This window comes from Lipotes vexillifer, unplaced genomic scaffold (genome assembly GCF_000442215.2).
Source record: "Lipotes vexillifer unplaced genomic scaffold, Lipotes_vexillifer_v1.1 scaffold636, whole genome shotgun sequence".
NCBI lineage: Eukaryota > Metazoa > Chordata > Mammalia > Artiodactyla > Lipotidae > Lipotes > Lipotes vexillifer.
Window position 1 is genome coordinate 622,083 of NW_006786547.1, and position 16,651 is coordinate 638,733.

At 64.3% G+C, this 16,651-nt stretch overlaps 1 protein-coding gene across 3 annotated transcripts; it reads right to left on the reverse strand.

The window, feature by feature from the left end:
• Nucleotides 1-4,089: 4,089 nt before the first annotated feature.
• Nucleotides 4,090-14,912, reverse strand: NELFB (negative elongation factor complex member B). 3 transcript variants are annotated; one of them, XM_007458933.1, is made up of 13 exons: nt 14,608-14,912; nt 14,111-14,274; nt 13,829-13,928; nt 13,243-13,473; nt 9,253-9,438; nt 8,511-8,623; nt 7,822-7,924; nt 7,528-7,623; nt 7,216-7,358; nt 7,036-7,142; nt 4,732-4,873; nt 4,514-4,622; nt 4,090-4,345 (listed from the first exon to the last, which is right to left on the reverse strand). In XM_007458933.1, exons 1-13 carry the CDS (start codon nt 14,707-14,709, stop codon nt 4,199-4,201), a joined length of 1,743 nt encoding a protein of 580 aa, XP_007458995.1. In that variant the 5' UTR covers nt 14,710-14,912; the 3' UTR covers nt 4,090-4,198. The 3 variants fall into 3 exon arrangements, with proteins under 3 accessions (XP_007458995.1, XP_007458996.1, XP_007458994.1); XM_007458934.1 differs by lacking the exons at nt 13,243-13,473; nt 13,829-13,928; nt 14,111-14,274 and adding exons at nt 11,187-11,417; nt 11,773-11,872; nt 12,055-12,218 and having other exon boundaries at nt 14,608-14,613; XM_007458932.1 differs by lacking the exons at nt 13,243-13,473; nt 13,829-13,928; nt 14,111-14,274; nt 14,608-14,912 and adding exons at nt 11,187-11,417; nt 11,773-11,872; nt 12,055-12,218; nt 12,552-12,662.
• Nucleotides 14,913-16,651: the final 1,739 nt, after the last annotated feature.

The following is a 16,651-nucleotide window of genomic DNA, read 5'->3' on the forward strand; positions in this document are numbered from 1 at the left end:
GGGGGGGGGGGGGGGGGGGGGGGGGGCGGGGGCGCATTTTATCGGGCGGCGGCCGCCCGGGCTTCCTGGAGGAGGAGTCGGAGTCGGTGCCAACCTGCCGCCAATTAGGGGTGGAGCAGGGTCAAGGCCGGACCCCGCCCCTGATGCAGCTCGACTGCCAGGCGCCGGGGGCCCTCCGGTCCCTAGAGGGGGGCGTGGGAAGCAGAGGCCCAAAAGCATCCCCAGAGTTCAGAGATGCCCCTCCCCCACGAACACTTGAGGGGGGGGGGCGCGGTCTGGCCGGAACTTCTGCTTTTCAGAATGGGCCCCTGTCCCCAAGCTGAGCCCAGGCCTCCCAGCACCGCTCTAGTGGGAACACTAATGGAGTTGGGGGCAGGGAGCCCCCTAGAGGCGGGTGGGGGTGGGGTGAAAAGAGGGACAGAAAGACAAGACCCGGAGAGGGAGAGATGAAGCCACCGAGGGGACACAGCTGGAGAAAGGCGGGGTGGGTGCCCCCGGCCCTCCCCAGTACCTGCAGCTGCGTCAGCTCAGGCTCTCGCTGGCCCGCCCCCAGCCCCCCAGGTCGGGCCCCTGCCCACGCCAGAGGCTGGGGCCTGCGACGCAGGAAGCAGAATGTGCTGGCTTCCTGGCGGGGATGGGGTGGGGTCAGGGGCCTCACTGGGTCAGCTCAGGATCAGAGGGGCAGCGACACCTCCTCCGGAGCGGAGAAAGCTCTGGGGAGGTTTCCGCTTCTTTGCAAAGGAAGTGAGTCAGGGGTGTGGCGCGGGCGGGACTCAGGCTGGACGGAGGCACCAGAGGGGGAGGCCTGGCTGACTCGCCCAGGTACCCCGGCCGGTTGGTCACCTACCTTAAAGCCCTCCCAGCCCTCCTGACTCAGCCCAGGCCCAGGACACCCGGTAAGGCCGAGGGCAGTGCCTCCCCTGGGGTCCCACGTGCCTCTGCTCCTCAGCCTGCCCTCCACAGGACCCCCCCACGTCCCCAGGGACATCTGCGCCTGACCACCCCCCGTCCCCCGCAGGGCCCACAGCGAGGGGCATAGGCGTGTCCAGGCTGCCGGTTAGCAGAGGCGGAGCGGGCGGGCGGGCAGGGCCCTCCCCCAGCTGGGGTCCTCCAACCCTCTCCCCTCTTCCCCCCCGCCCAAGCCCAATCTGGGTGCTCACAGAGTAGGGCTCGTTTCCTTTTCCTCCCCCTCTTCCACCAGGTCCCGGGCTCCACGGCGCTCCCCCGCTCCGCCTCCCCCTTTGTCTTCCCCTGTACCCCAGCCTAGAGCCCCCACCCCAGGACAGGGCAGGAAGTTCTAGACTGGGGAAAAGAACCCACGCATGACTCGGCCTTGGTCGGAGGGCAAATTTAGAAAGAACTTGGGCCCAGAGTTGGCAGATGGAGACTCTAGACCCTTCCCCGGCCACCAGCTTCATGTGGCCCCGCCCCCACCCCCGTTGCCATCTCTGTGTAGACTGGCCTGCCTGGATGACCCTCCCTTCTGGAGCGGGTCTGCTAACCAGTAATGCCCCCAGACCAGTCCTGGCCCCGAGTTCAACTGTGTCCCGCGGGCGCTGGCAGTCCTGAGCCCCCATCCTCCAGCCTCCCTGTCCCTCATCCTCCACACTTCTGCCCACACGGCTCCCTCTGCCGAGCGTGCCATCCCTCCCCACTTCCTAGCTTCCCTCCACCTCCCTGCCCAGCCTGCATCAGGGAGAAGTCACTCACAGGCTTGGGGGTTCCCATCCTCCCCAGAACATGGGGCTCCTGCCTGTCCATGTGTGTCCGATGCCCTCTGGCAGGATCACTGAGAAACCACTGCTTCTCAGCTTCCTCCTCTCCAGCTGCGGGCCTGGCTCCCCGAGACCCGCTGCCCCTCTCTGTGCTGGGCCAGGTGCTTAGGGACCCCTTGGGCCTCACCCATCATGTGGCCCCTGCCCAGGCCTTCCTGGAACCAGGACGCAAGGATACCTGTCCAGGTCTCTGCTGGTGCCCCACGGCCCCGGCATGAGGGCGGGGGGGGGGGTCTCTGGCGTCTTCAGGCTTTCTAGTCTCCCAGCTGCTTCTGACACAGAGAAGCCCAGGGGACCCTGACAGGCAGACGCGGGAAAAGGTGCACAGGGGTGGGGGCGGGGGCGCTGGCTGGCAGCTGCTTCTGCCAGATGCTGGTCCCAAACCTGCTGGGGTCCAGAGCCCCATCACTGGGTGAGGTGGGGGCCTGTACGTGGTGTGTGGCAGGAGTCAAGAAAGTCATGCCTCAGAGTGCCTGCCCCCAGCAGGGTCAAGGGTGAGCCTGAGCCCTGCACTAAGGCCCGCCTCCTCTGCACTTTCTCCCCCATCTCCAGGGGTGAAGGGGGCCCCACCAGTCCCTACCCTTCAGGACCGAGCCCACCACGCCCGTATGATGCCCTCCCACCCCTCCCTAGAGCCTGTGCCCCGTCCAGCCCTGTCCCCAGCCCCGAATTCAGGTCCACATTTTCAACCTGGTCTCTGCAGACCCCTCACCTCGCTGCCCACCCACGACCCCTCCACCAGCCCAGTGTGGGCTCAGGTTCCCAAACTGCTGGCCTGGAGGTGGGCAGGGCCCGCACCTCACACGTGCTCCCTCCTCCCCGAATTCCCGAGTGGACGCTCCCTTCCTCTGACCAGATCTCCCACCCCCCAGCTTCCCCGCAGCCCTGCCCGGTCCGGCCTCAGGATTCCCGCCTCCCTCGCAGCCCCAGAGGGTCCCTGAGCTCAGCTGCCCCCTCCCACCGGCCCACCTGGGGCTCTCCGTCGCTGCAGCCCTCACCCCCACCCCGTCCATCCTTGCAGGTCACGCCCTCCCCCTGACGAGCCCTGCCCACTGGGGGCCTCTGGTCCCCGGTCCCTTCATCCCGGCTGGAGGAGCTTGGCCTCCAACTGGTCTCTGTCCCCCTTGACCGTGAGCCTCAGGGGGGTCACGCGGGCCCCGTGCGGGCACTTGCTCCTCCCCCGGCCCAGCTCCTTCCTCATCCTCTCCTCGGGCCCCACCTCTGCCCCATCCTGCCTCCCAGCCCAGGGGGTCCCCACCTCTACCCTGGGAACGCGTCCACTCCCGCGGGGCCCACCTGGGCCTGGCGCTGCCCCCTCCCCCACTCAGTGACACCCCAGCCGTCCCCCGAAGCCCCATCCACTTTTCATCCTTTGTCACTCCTCCCGACTGCTGACACCCACACCCCCGGGTCTTTGCTTTCCTCAGTCACCATCTCTACCAGTCCCTCCCCGACACCTGCAGAGCCGCACCTGTCAAGGTCACAGTGACCTCCACACAGCCTGCCCCTCAGCAACATGTCAGCACTGGTGATGGGCACTGAGGCCCACCCAGGGCTGACCGTGTCGAGTCTTTTGGCCCCGAGCGCAGCCAGGCTCAGGCCTCACCATCCACAACTGCTGTCCCGGACGGGGCTGGGCATCCAGACTGTGCCCACGGAGAAAGGCGCCAGGAAAGCGCTCACCAGCCTGCACTGCAACCAACCCTGGGCATGCACAGAAACAGCTCATCTGCTGGATTTACCAAAATGCCTTTTATTTACAAAAGTGAAAGTCTCACTATGAGCAGCAGCAAACCCTCACCTGGCCGAGCGCGCTGCTCGGAGGGTCAATCGAGGCAGCAGTGGAGCCTGGGCTTCCCCCCCCCATGTGCTACACGGGACTGTCAACAGGGGAGGAGCTCCTTGGAGAGCTGGGCTCCACCTGCAGACCCCCGCCCCCAGCAAACTCCCGGGCGCCAACCCTGCCCCTGCCCCACCCCTGCCCCACCCCGCCCCTTGGAAAACAGGTGTCCTTTTCCTAATGCCAATACTGCCTGTCTGCCTGACAGCAGTGGAAACCCACACGCGAGGAGGAACAAGCAAGCAGCCTTCCACGGCGTGGGAGTGCCAGGGGCCTGGCGGGCGGCAGCAGACCTGCAGCAGGCCTGTGCTCCAGGGAGCCGGCCGGTCCCATTCACGCAGGAGGCACACACCTCCCAGGACCAAGTTCCAGGGGAGGCTGAGGTGCAGAGCACGGGTGCCCTGCCCACAGGACAGTCCCCGGGGTCTCCGCTCAGCCCACCCCCAGTCCCAGGAACAGTCAGTCCACCTCCAGGAGAGACGGGCTCGTGCTCTCACAGGCACAGGGGAGCCTCTTCTCCGGGCCGACCAGGGACACGACCCCACCGGGGGCCCTGCCCACCCGAGCAGCCCCAGGCGGAGCCTCAGAGTACAGCCGGGGCGGGCACGCTGGGGAGGGGCAGCTCCAGGGCTGGGGTCTCTGTGGCCTGGGCTGGGCTGGGCTTCCTCCGGTCCAGCTGCTCCAGCTTCTCACCGAGCTGGGAATACAGCTCCTTCACCGCCTCTCCACTCTGTGGGGGGAAGCGCGTGGCTTCGGGGCAGGCCCAGAGCGCGTGCACACAGATCTCTCCTCTCTCCCTTTCTCTGTCTGTCTCTCTCTCTCTCTCTCTCTCTCGCACACACGCACGCACGCACACGCACGCCAGCCAGGCTGGGGCGGGGCAGGGGAGGGCACCCACCTGGCCTGTGGGCTCCAGCGCCTTCTGCAGGGCCTCCAGCTTGGACGGGGCCACCCGGTGGTGCAGGTGGAGGAGGAGCCGCAGCACGTGCCGCTGCACGTTCTCCTTCCTGGAAGAGGCCGCGCTGGGCTGCAGGCGGCTGCAGAGCCGCCCTCCCACCCCCTCCCCAGCTGTGCCCGGCGCCCCCCGACCGAGATGTGGACCGAGAGGACGGGCACCTCGGGGAGGCGGTGAGGAGAAAGCCATCGAAGAGGCTGCTGCAGAAGTCCTCCAGGGCAAACTCGTCCGCCAGCAGCGCCAGGTTGCCCGTGAGCAGGTGCAGGAAGATGTCCCCAAACGCCAGATCGCTGAAGGTCTCCACTGCAAGCACAGCAGGCCTTGCACAGCTCGCCCAACACCCACCTCCCCGACCCGGGCCTGAGGGCCAAAACCTGGGCCTGGACGGGGGAAGCAGACGGTGGGGGCAGGGCTCCAGGGCAAGGGTTGGGGGAGGGGACGAGAGCCCATCACGGGTGGCTCTGCCCAGCGGCCAAGGGGCTCAGGATGAAGTGGACTCCAGCAGAGGGAAAGCTGAACGGGCCGGTAGCAAGAGGAGACACACAAGTGCCGAGGGCCGGCCCGGCAGGTCTACCAGACCACAGGCTCTAGAGGAGAGAATGGAGCAAACGGGCCTTCTTTTTTTGAAGCCACGGCCATCAAACCTCAGAAGAGATGGCGAGAGTAACTACCAACCGATCGCAGCGATCACCAGCAACACCGCCGAGCGCACGCAGGCAGGCACAGCAGCTGAGACAGAAATGCCGATGCGACCCCAGCCACCGAGCCCCTAACGCAGTGGGAGACGCGCGACCCCACCGGACGCGCCCAGGGTGTGCTCCTGCTGCACAGCTGACCGGGAACTCGGCTGGCCTCGCAGCCGGTTTACAGGACACTCGGGCGGGCACACGGTCACTGCACCAAGGGACGCTGCCAGCAAAGTCTCGACCGGGGAACAAATGCCCTGGTTCCCCCAGCAAACCCCACGTAGCCCTACAGACCACAAGACCTGAGAGGCAGCCGGAGAAGCCAGGTGAAGGGAAGCCCTTGTTTGACTCCTGACTTGAACAGACCATCCGCACAAAAACGTTATATGACAACTGGGGCAACGCGGCCACCGTCAGGACCTGGACCCCAACCAACCACGTGCCTAGGTCGTGGTTTTTAAGAGTCTGTCTTCTGTAGAGACACCTGCTGCATCGTGCCAAGCCAGTCTGCCGGGTTTACGTACAGACCGCTGAGCGGACAGGACGGCAGCCGCATGTGTACCCCCGTGCAGGTGGGCGATGGGCACTGGCCTTCACGATCCTGTGCTCTTTACTTAGGTTTCATCAAAAACTCCCACCAAAAAAAAGTTTAAAAGTAAATAATTTTAAAAACCAACATCCTTTCTTACTAGAACCTACCAGTTACACCAAAGAACGAGATCGCTCTCCCTGAACGTGATTGAAGACCTGCACCCCAGCCCCCCAGGCGGCAGCTCACGGCTGGGAGACACGGATGCTCCCGCCTCCCAGGACATCCTGTGTCTACAGACACAATTAAACAAGAAAGATACAGACGTTCAAAAGTGAGTAGAAAGAATGAGGCAAATCCAAGTTCCTTATGACTGTGCTCCTGGAAGCCCCCGAAACAGACAGGCAAGCTGGCGCCCCTGAGATCGCCACGTGCTGACGCAGAAGCCTGTGAACGCGCCACCTGAGGGGCACCGGGCCCCGAGACGGAAGATGGTCCTGCATGCCCCGGGTGGGCCCACGGTGATCACAGACGGGTCCTTGGAAGAGGAAGGCGGGAGGCGGGAGTCAAAGCCAGAGACAGGAGGACGGGAGAAGCTGGACAGATGAACTGAAGGGGCCAGGAGCCAAGGACGCGGCTCCCAGAAGCTGGAGGAGACAAGAAGGGGCTTCTCCCTGGAGCCCCAGGAGGAGCCAGCCCTGCCCACACCTGACTTTAGCCCTGGGAGACGCACTGCAGACTTCTGACCCCCAGAACCGTAAGAGTAAGTTCCTGTTGATCAGTTAGGTGGTGGCTGGGTAGAAACTAATACCCACAATGGGCCGCTTCCCCCACGCGGAAAAGTCGGGAAACAGCACGCACCACTGTCAGACAGTGAAGCGTGAGATCCTCCCCAGGAAGCCGCAATGCCTCACAGGAGACCGGGGCCGGGCCAGCAGAGGCTCCGGGCCTGTCTTGTGCGGCGGGCCGGCCGGGCGCTCCCTTACCCTTGAAGGGCTCCACTGAGATCCCTCCCTCGTCTTCCTGCCTTGCACCCCGCACCCCAGGCAGAGCAAGGCTCCCAGGAGGGGAAGCGGCCTCTTCACCACCGCGGAGGGGGTGCTCTCTCAATGGTCTGAGGACTTGAGGGGCTCCACACCTCTCACCCCTTAGGAAAAGATTAAGGTGGCTCTTCGCAAACGTGGGCTGCGGCAAGAGCCGAGGGCGTCTGTGAGAGGACACGGCTGGGCCCCGCCGCCCACGTGACTCACCGAGCCCCGGGAGCAGGCGCAGGAGCGCGTTCTTGTTCCTCTGCTTGGTGATGTGCAGCACGTAGTACAGCCCCACCTCGCAGGCCACGCGCTGCTCCTGCAGGAACCTGCGCCCGAGCACCGTCAGCCCCGAGGGAGCCCGAGGGGAAGGCCCTCCCACCCAGTGCCCACAGCCCGTACTTGGTGAACGTCTCTGGCAGCGCGCTCGGGTACGAGACCGGGGCCTTCTCCTCGGCCGGGAGCTTCTGATCCACGTTGAAGGCGTGGTCGTCCACCACGAAGGACATGAGCGTGGGCAGGAACCTGGTGACCAGCTCCACCTCCTGGGGCAGAGGCCCGAGAGCTGTCCTGCACCGTCCCTGCCCCTCAGCCCCCTTCCTCCGTTCTTCCTCCCGGACGTGGGCCTGGGGCCCGTCCTCCTGCCCACCTCCCCAACCCCACTCCACAGCCCCTCGAGAAGGCAGCGGGAAGGAGCCCGCCTGACCCCGTTACCATCTTGGGTTCCTTGAAGACCTGGCTGTCGATCATGTCCCATGCCCCCTGGCCCAGCGCCAGCAGCCGGAGCAGCAAGAGGAGATCCGGGCTGTCCTGTAGGGAGACACAGGCCTTGGCCGTGCTCACCTGAGCTTCCCGCCCAGACCGCACTCAGCCAGGGGCTCTGGCTGCACATGCCCTCCACCTGGTGGGTGTGTGTGCTCTCCCCAGGGCCGGCTGGGACCCGGGTGCCAGGGGTCCACACCCACATGTCCCACAGAAGGCAGCATGCGGCCAGCCGGGTGCACTCACCCTGGGCAGCAGCTCCTGGCCCACCAGCTCCTGCAGGTGCCTGACCGTGCTCAGCGACAAGGTGTTGATGGCGAAGGGATCACACAGGATCATGGACAGGTCCCTGTGAGGACGTGCCCGCGGCGTCAGTGAGGGGCGCTCCCGGCCCACCAAGCCACTGACCCGAGGAGACGGCCCTTCCGCGTGGGCAAAGGCCACGCCACCCAGGACCGCCTTCCACGAGCTTGTGGTTCGTAACTTGCCCTTAACTTCTTAGCAAACTTAAGCATCGAATAGTTTTTTAAAGAATTAAGGTCCAACCCTGGTTGAGAACCTGACCCAGACTCCACAAATCCAATCAGGTTCCCACAGAGACAATTCCAGGAACGAGGAGCTGAGACAGGAGGCCAGGCGGAGCGCACCCAGAGAGGGCCCTGCCGGAAGCCAGATCCCACCACCTCCAGGTGCGGCGGGCCTCTCAGCTCACAGGTAGGCCCCACGCGGCTGCAGACACCAGAGCCCCAGCCCAGGCGCCCAGCTCGCCTGGGATGGCGACGGCCTCACCCCAGCAGCCGAGCCTCTCAGCCGTGGGCACGGGCGCCAACCAGTCCTCCTAAAATGTACTGGAAGAAACAGCCGCTCCCGACCGCGGCCACAGCAGGCTCGTCCGGGCGCCCGTGGCCAGGACCCGGCACAAGGCCGACCCTCACCCCAGGACCTGCTCCTGCCCCTTCTTCACTCCGTCAAGGAAGCCCTGCAGCTCCCGGGCCCTCTTGCTGTCCACGAAGCGCTCTCGGATGCAAGCGTCCAGGCACCATGTGAACTGCGGGGAGGAGGCGTGGTCAGGACTCGGCCAGAGACTGCAGCCTCCAGGCAGCACTCACCACTGCCTGAGCTTTCTTGAGCCTTGGGCGAACATCGGGACCCCCACCTCGAGTCGCCGAGGCATGGCTTGTCCCCAGGAATGGGACAGCACGAAGGAAACAGGCCCAAGTGCCCACATCCCCACAGGCCAGGTGGTGCAAGAACGGGGCAAAATGGGCGTTTTGTTCTGAAATGGGCCCCTCCAGGGCCCCCACTGGGCGGGGGGGCAGTGCAGGCTCAGAGCGTGATGCTGCGAAGCCCTTGGGAAGGGACGCCGTCTGGGGCCGCACGGCACCTATGCCAGGACAAGGGCAGTGCAGAAAGCCCTGTACCTGAACACAGAGCTCCCCAGTGAGCAGCCCCCGAGGGCTCTGGGGCAGGGGAGGGCCAGAGGCCCCAGAGAGACCGGAGGGGGCGGGGCGCAGCTGGCTCTGGGTCAGGCGTCCAGGGGACATCACGGTCCCCCAGCCGAGTGGGCAGAGGTGGCACAGGGGCTAGGGCGGAGCCCACGTGCCTGGACCGCCACATCCAAGGGGAGGGGAAAGAGAAGCCGAGGGGGAGACCAGCAAGGGCAGGGCAGGTGCCCACCTTGTGGCAGGGGTCCACGGAGCAGATGTCGCCGACGTCCAGGTCATGCAGGGACATGAGCAGCTCGGCACGCAGCGTGCAGTAGTGCACGTTGCGGGGGCGCAGGGAGAGCGTGCGCAGGAACTGCAGGACCATGTCGTACAGTTTCACGTTGCGGCCCACCATCCGGGTCAGCCTCTGCACCACCTGCTGGGACAGCGGGCCGGCCTCGCACACGCCACAGCCTTGTGGCGCTAAGCTTCCTCTCTCACAAAACATCAACTGGCGCTGGGTGGCAACGTTTCTTGTCTTTGAGGAAGCGAACCCATCAGGCCCTGCGGCTCCTCTGAGAGGCCGTCAGCCCGGGTCCCAGACTCCACCAGAGTCGGCGGGCGGGGCAGCCGGTGGCGTGGGGGACTCGGGCCCAGATGAAGATGGGCGGCACCGCCTCGCCCAGCGTCTGCTCAAGGCCCTGCCGCAGCCACCCCACTCCCACCTTCTCCCGGCGGCCGCCGCCACCCCCCTCCACACCCTGCCCCTATTTGGGAGGCTCCTGCCAAGGCGGCAGCCAACAGGAGGGGGCCCCGCTTGGGGCACACTGGCCATAAGGATGCACAGGGCCACCTGGGGTGACAGACGCCAAGGCAGCCCAACAGGCTGCATGCAGCGAGTGGGGAGGTCAGCAGGGACGGGAGCCCACCTTCCCCAGGCCCTGGTACCCCAACAGTGGGGCAGGCATAGAGCACCACCCGAGTCTCGGCGCCGACGTACCGGCACCTCTAACACGGAGACAGGCGCGCACTCCAGCCTGACCACGGCCTGGCCTGCTGGGCACAGAGCCACAGCCCCAAGGCCCAACCCACCCGAGGACGGCGGGGCGCCCTCCCTTTACGCTGGCGGGGCTCCAAGGCCAGGGCCCCCGGGGCCACGCGGCCAAGGCTCCGGCGCGGCCCGACCTCTGAGAGAAAACGCAAGGTGAGGACCCACCTCAGGCCACACACACAAAACCCCAGGCGAGAGGCTGGCGGTGAAAGAACACGGGGCAACATCAAACACTCCTCGGCCAGCGTTTGGCCTCTTACCATCACCTCCCTCCCAGGTTGAGGGGTCATCCTGGAACCAGGCCAGGGACCCTCACCTCACCAGGAAAGGCCAAAGTGTCCACGGTGGCCTCCAGCCCCGCCCCTCCGCCCCCATCGCTCTGTGCCCCCACCCCAGCTCTCAGGGACCAAAATGTGACATCTGCTGCATAGGGTTCGCCCCACACCAGCCTGCAGTACCCCCAGGCAGGTGCCCCAGTACCCCAGGGGTCACTGAAGGGGCCAGGGGCCAGGGCAGTGAGTCAGCACCCTAAAAGCATTTGTTGGGCTTCCCTGGTGGCGCAGCGGTTAAGAACCCGCCTGCCAACGCAGGAGACCCGGGTTCGAGCCCTGGTCCAGGAAGATCCCACATGCCGCAGAGCGACTAAGCCCGTGCGCCACAACTACTGAGTTTGCGCTCCTAGAGCCCATGAGCCACAACTACGGAGCACGTGTACCCCAAAGACTGAAGCCTGCGCGCCTATAGCCCGTGCTCCGCAACAAGAGAAGCCACGACAATGAGAAGCCTGCGCACAGCAACGAAGACCTAACAGAGCCATAAATGAATAAATACATTTGTTTAAAAAAAAAGAGCATTTGTTGAAGCGAGGAATGAATCAAACACAGAAACAGAAAAACTCCCAGGGCTGAAAGAAGACACAGAGAGCTTAGCTTGAGGGGCCGGCCAAGCTGCCGAGCTCAAAGTACGCAGAAAAGACCAGAGACCCACACCCAGGCGCAGTGCTGCAATGCCCCTTGCCAGCCCCACATCCGAGCCCAGCCTCTAGAAGCAGACACGCCGGCTTCAGGGCTTCTAGGCTTCAGGCTTCTAGGGCTTCAGGGTGAGGCCCTGCACACACACCCCCGCCGCCTCACCTCGCCCTGGCGCCTGGTCTTGGGGGAAGGGCTGAAGAAATTATGCAGGACGGACAGCTCCGCGCTGAAGAGCGCGCTCTCCTTTTCCACGATGTACTGTTTCAGCAGCGGGGAGACCTCGTCGCCAAAGAGCGCCTGGTTGTCCTGCCAGATCTGCCGCTTCACCTCAACGGCGCAGGCCCGGTACAGCTCCTTGTCGGCCATCACCAGCTTCAGCTTCTTCTCAGGAACCTACGTGACCCCAGAGCCCACCTGTGAGCAGCACCTGTGCCCCAGGGGTCTCCCTCAAGACAAGCCGGCAGGCCTCAGCCCCCCACAGCAGAGGCCACAGCCAGCCCAGCCCCAACTGACAGCGGCACCCGTGACCGGCCCCCCGAGGCCCTGACAGGGCAGGAGCCGTGCCGCCCACAGACAGCTTTTTCCCAGAAAGGGCGCCACGCTCCAGAGCTTGTGCCAAGCTTCGGTCAACACGCGGCTCGGCTCAGGGAGAAGCCAGCGTGGGGAGCGTGCTCCAGAGCTGCCATTCGTTGCTGAGGCAGGCAGCTCAGGAAACCTCCCCAGGTCAAGCTGGTCCTGCGGCTGTTACCTTGGGCAAGTGTTTCATGACGCACATCACCACTGGCTGCAGAGATGGCATCTTCACCAGAGAAAAGCTCTTCTCCAGAAGGTCCTCGAGTTTCTTGTACCTGGAAGGACTCTCAGCACTGAGGGAGCAGCCCAGGACCAAGTCGGAAGCAGCTCCCTGCCTGTCCCCAGACCGGTGGGTGATGTGCACAGGCGGCCCCTTTTTCAGTAGGGATGTGTAGCCACCGGGGCACATTCAGTTCCCGGGCTGGGGAGGGGGCTGCCCATCTCACCGCCCACTTACCTCTCCTCGGCCTTCCCCTCTGTGGCAATGGCTGACACGCGCTCCAGCAGCTTGTCCCGAAGCTCATCAAACACTGACTGGTGGAATTCCAGTCGGGGCGTCCCGTGCAGGTCCAAGAAGGGCAAGGCCGACTGCAGGGAGGGCAGCAGCACGCCATTTTCTGTCTAAAGAAGCAGAGCTCGATCTGACTCTTCGGGCGACAAGAGAAACCTCAGTCACAGCCCCGTCTGGCCAGGCACTCCGGATGCCCTGAGTACACAAGGAGGCAGGGACAAGGATGTTCCCAGCCGCGCTGGCTGTAACTGCAAAAATTGGAAACCACTCAGATGTCCGTCGACGTAGTCCCAACTCAGGACACTTGGTTCCTCCAGCCCGGGGAACAGACTCAGCGATCGGGAGGGAGAGAAATCTGCCCGCTTTCCCACGCGACCTCGCCCCCCGCCGGACTCACACCCAGACTTTCGGCCTCTCCACCCGGCCCCTCCAACCGGCTCCACCTGGAACTGCTCGATGGCTTTGAGCGGCTCAGTGCAGTTGGTCAGCGTCTCCTTCAGGTCCTCGCCGTTGGCCACGCCCAGGTCCTGCAGCCCCGCGAACATGGCCGACGCCCCGGCCCCAATCCGGCTCGGCGCCCCATCTCCTCCGCGCTCCCCGGGCACCGCCGCGCTCGCCGCAGGCCCCGCAGCTGTCCGCTCGCCCGGGCCTCGGGGGCCCCCCAAGCTCCTTTGCGCTCCTAGAGCCCATGAGCCACAACTACGGAGCACGTGTACCCCAAAGACTGAAGCCTGCGCGCCTATAGCCCGTGCTCCGCAACAAGAGAAGCCACGACAATGAGAAGCCTGCGCACAGCAACGAAGACCTAACAGAGCCATAAATGAATAAATACATTTGTTTAAAAAAAAAGAGCATTTGTTGAAGCGAGGAATGAATCAAACACAGAAACAGAAAAACTCCCAGGGCTGAAAGAAGACACAGAGAGCTTAGCTTGAGGGGCCGGCCAAGCTGCCGAGCTCAAAGTACGCAGAAAAGACCAGAGACCCACACCCAGGCGCAGTGCTGCAATGCCCCTTGCCAGCCCCACATCCGAGCCCAGCCTCTAGAAGCAGACACGCCGGCTTCAGGGCTTCTAGGCTTCAGGCTTCTAGGGCTTCAGGGTGAGGCCCTGCACACACACCCCCGCCGCCTCACCTCGCCCTGGCGCCTGGTCTTGGGGGAAGGGCTGAAGAAATTATGCAGGACGGACAGCTCCGCGCTGAAGAGCGCGCTCTCCTTTTCCACGATGTACTGTTTCAGCAGCGGGGAGACCTCGTCGCCAAAGAGCGCCTGGTTGTCCTGCCAGATCTGCCGCTTCACCTCAACGGCGCAGGCCCGGTACAGCTCCTTGTCGGCCATCACCAGCTTCAGCTTCTTCTCAGGAACCTACGTGACCCCAGAGCCCACCTGTGAGCAGCACCTGTGCCCCAGGGGTCTCCCTCAAGACAAGCCGGCAGGCCTCAGCCCCCCACAGCAGAGGCCACAGCCAGCCCAGCCCCAACTGACAGCGGCACCCGTGACCGGCCCCCCGAGGCCCTGACAGGGCAGGAGCCGTGCCGCCCACAGACAGCTTTTTCCCAGAAAGGGCGCCACGCTCCAGAGCTTGTGCCAAGCTTCGGTCAACACGCGGCTCGGCTCAGGGAGAAGCCAGCGTGGGGAGCGTGCTCCAGAGCTGCCATTCGTTGCTGAGGCAGGCAGCTCAGGAAACCTCCCCAGGTCAAGCTGGTCCTGCGGCTGTTACCTTGGGCAAGTGTTTCATGACGCACATCACCACTGGCTGCAGAGATGGCATCTTCACCAGAGAAAAGCTCTTCTCCAGAAGGTCCTCGAGTTTCTTGTACCTGGAAGGACTCTCAGCACTGAGGGAGCAGCCCAGGACCAAGTCGGAAGCAGCTCCCTGCCTGTCCCCAGACCGGTGGGTGATGTGCACAGGCGGCCCCTTTTTCAGTAGGGATGTGTAGCCACCGGGGCACATTCAGTTCCCGGGCTGGGGAGGGGGCTGCCCATCTCACCGCCCACTTACCTCTCCTCGGCCTTCCCCTCTGTGGCAATGGCTGACACGCGCTCCAGCAGCTTGTCCCGAAGCTCATCAAACACTGACTGGTGGAATTCCAGTCGGGGCGTCCCGTGCAGGTCCAAGAAGGGCAAGGCCGACTGCAGGGAGGGCAGCAGCACGCCATTTTCTGTCTAAAGAAGCAGAGCTCGATCTGACTCTTCGGGCGACAAGAGAAACCTCAGTCACAGCCCCGTCTGGCCAGGCACTCCGGATGCCCTGAGTACACAAGGAGGCAGGGACAAGGATGTTCCCAGCCGCGCTGGCTGTAACTGCAAAAATTGGAAACCACTCAGATGTCCGTCGACGTAGTCCCAACTCAGGACACTTGGTTCCTCCAGCCCGGGGAACAGACTCAGCGATCGGGAGGGAGAGAAATCTGCCCGCTTTCCCACGCGACCTCGCCCCCCGCCGGACTCACACCCAGACTTTCGGCCTCTCCACCCGGCCCCTCCAACCGGCTCCACCTGGAACTGCTCGATGGCTTTGAGCGGCTCAGTGCAGTTGGTCAGCGTCTCCTTCAGGTCCTCGCCGTTGGCCACGCCCAGGTCCTGCAGCCCCGCGAACATGGCCGACGCCCCGGCCCCAATCCGGCTCGGCGCCCCATCTCCTCCGCGCTCCCCGGGCACCGCCGCGCTCGCCGCAGGCCCCGCAGCTGTCCGCTCGCCCGGGCCTCGGGGGCCCCCCAAGCTCCGCTCCCCGGCGCCCTCCAGCTCGGCCAGATTCCGCCCGCAGCGCGGCTCCCCTCGGACCGCAGCCGCCCACTTCCGCCCCGCACAGGAGCCGGGTCCGCCCGCCAACCGGCTCCCCGGAAACGCCGCCGCCGCCCCGCAGAGGTTCCCGGCAACTGCGCCGCAGCCCGCGCCAGGCGGAGACGGAGCGCGAAGGCGGTGCCAGGACGACGCACAGGGCGTCGAGGAAGCCCCGCCCCGCCCACCCGGGCCCCGCCCTCCTGCTCGACCCCGCCCAGCCTCGCGGCGCTTGCAGCCGTTTACAGGCCAAGGAGAATAGGGTTGGCACGGAGGGAGGGCGGAGTGCTGCGAAGCGCCTGGGGGAGGGGGCACGGGAGGACCGGGATGGAGCACAGGGGGCGGGGTGCCACGGCCTGCTTCAGGAGATTCATAGCTGCTATTTTAGCCAAGAGCGTTTTAATAATCATGAAAAATATTGTTGCTGACCTCACAGCGCCCACCAGGTGCACGACCCTCTCTCATCCTGGAACTTGGTTTCTTCCTTGTCCAACCCGTGGGTAGATCCCATATGCTGCGGAGCAACGAAGCCCATGCGCCATAACTACTGAGCCCTCGGTGTCACAACTACTGAAGCCTGCACGCCTAGAGCCCGTGCTCTGCAACGAGAAGCCATGGCAATGAGAAGACCGCGCACCGCAACAGAGAGTAGCCCTCCCCACCCGCTCACCGCAACTAGAGAAAGCCAGTGCGCAGCAACGAAGACCCAATGCAACCAAAAGTAAATAAATAAATTTACTTTAAAAAAAACAGAAGGGTTTCCCTGGTGGTGCAGTGGTTGAGAGTCTGCCTGCTGATGCAGGGGACATGGGTTCGTGTCCTGGTCTGGGAGGATCCCACATGCCATGGAGCGGCTGGGCCCGTGAGCCATGGCCGTTGATCCTGCGCCTCCGGAGCCTGTGCTCCGCAACAGGAGAGGCCACAACAGTGAGAGGCCCATGTACCGCAAAAAAAAAAAACCAGAAAACAAAACTAAGTTTGCCTCAAATAGGGAGTGCCTAGCAGAGACCTGGGCACGCAGTGACAGGGTGACAAAGGATGGCTGTCTTCTTGTCACCTTGAGCATCTAGCCCCCTTGCTAACCAAAAGTGTTAGGCCCTCAGGCTGAGGTCCAGCCCAACTCCCTGCACATGTGAGCCCTGGATTCCATGGTGACCCTCATCTCTTGCAGTGCAAGATGCCCATACAGTGCCTGCAGCAGTCACTGCCTGCCCTGCACCCTCCGTGGGCTCCCCATTGCCAAGCATGCAAGCCCCCAGGCCCAGCACGCAGCCCTCTGCAGCTTTTCCATCCCTCCAGCTCAGCTCCTTCTGTCCCACCAGCCCGGGGTCTTCCCAAGCTTGGCCACACCAAACATCACACCCTTTCCCTTTTCATGTGCCTTGGCTTCTGAGGTTTGCTCTGCCATAAATTCCCTTCCTGCTGCCCAGCAAACTCATCCTTGAAAGCCCCCTCCGGAAAGCCCTCCCTCCTCAGCCCAGCTCGAGGGATTGCTGCATCCTTCCTGCTGGTCCCACTCCTAGGCTTTGAGACCTAGGGATTGCTTGTGGTGCAGCTGAGAGGAGGGCTCCTGGTCCTCCCACCCTGGGCCAGACTCCCAAGGCCAGAGTGCCACAGGTCTGTCTCTGCTGCCCGCTGGCTGAGCTGGTCAGCCCAGAGCTCAGTGCCAACAGTCTGCAGTCCCACTCTCTGATTCCCAAGGGTCCTGGGGCTTGACCCCCAGCTGGTTCAGCCCTGGAGGAGGTCACAGGTGCACGACGCT

What these genes read in the sequence shown, in the direction of transcription:
- NELFB (XM_007458933.1), bottom strand. Translation starts at nt 14,709, where the DNA reads ATGTTCGCGGGGCTGCAGGACCTGGGCGTGGCCAACGGCGAGGACCTG. An exon ending in CCGTGGACCCCTGCCACAAG is followed by an intron (nt 8,624 to 9,252) that starts GTGGGCACCTGC and finishes TCCTCCCCGCAG; the next exon opens with TTCACATGGTGCCTGGACGC. An exon ending in GGGCAGGAGCAGGTCCTGGG is followed by an intron (nt 7,925 to 8,510) that starts GTGAGGGTCGGC and finishes ACGTCCTCACAG; the next exon opens with GGACCTGTCCATGATCCTGT.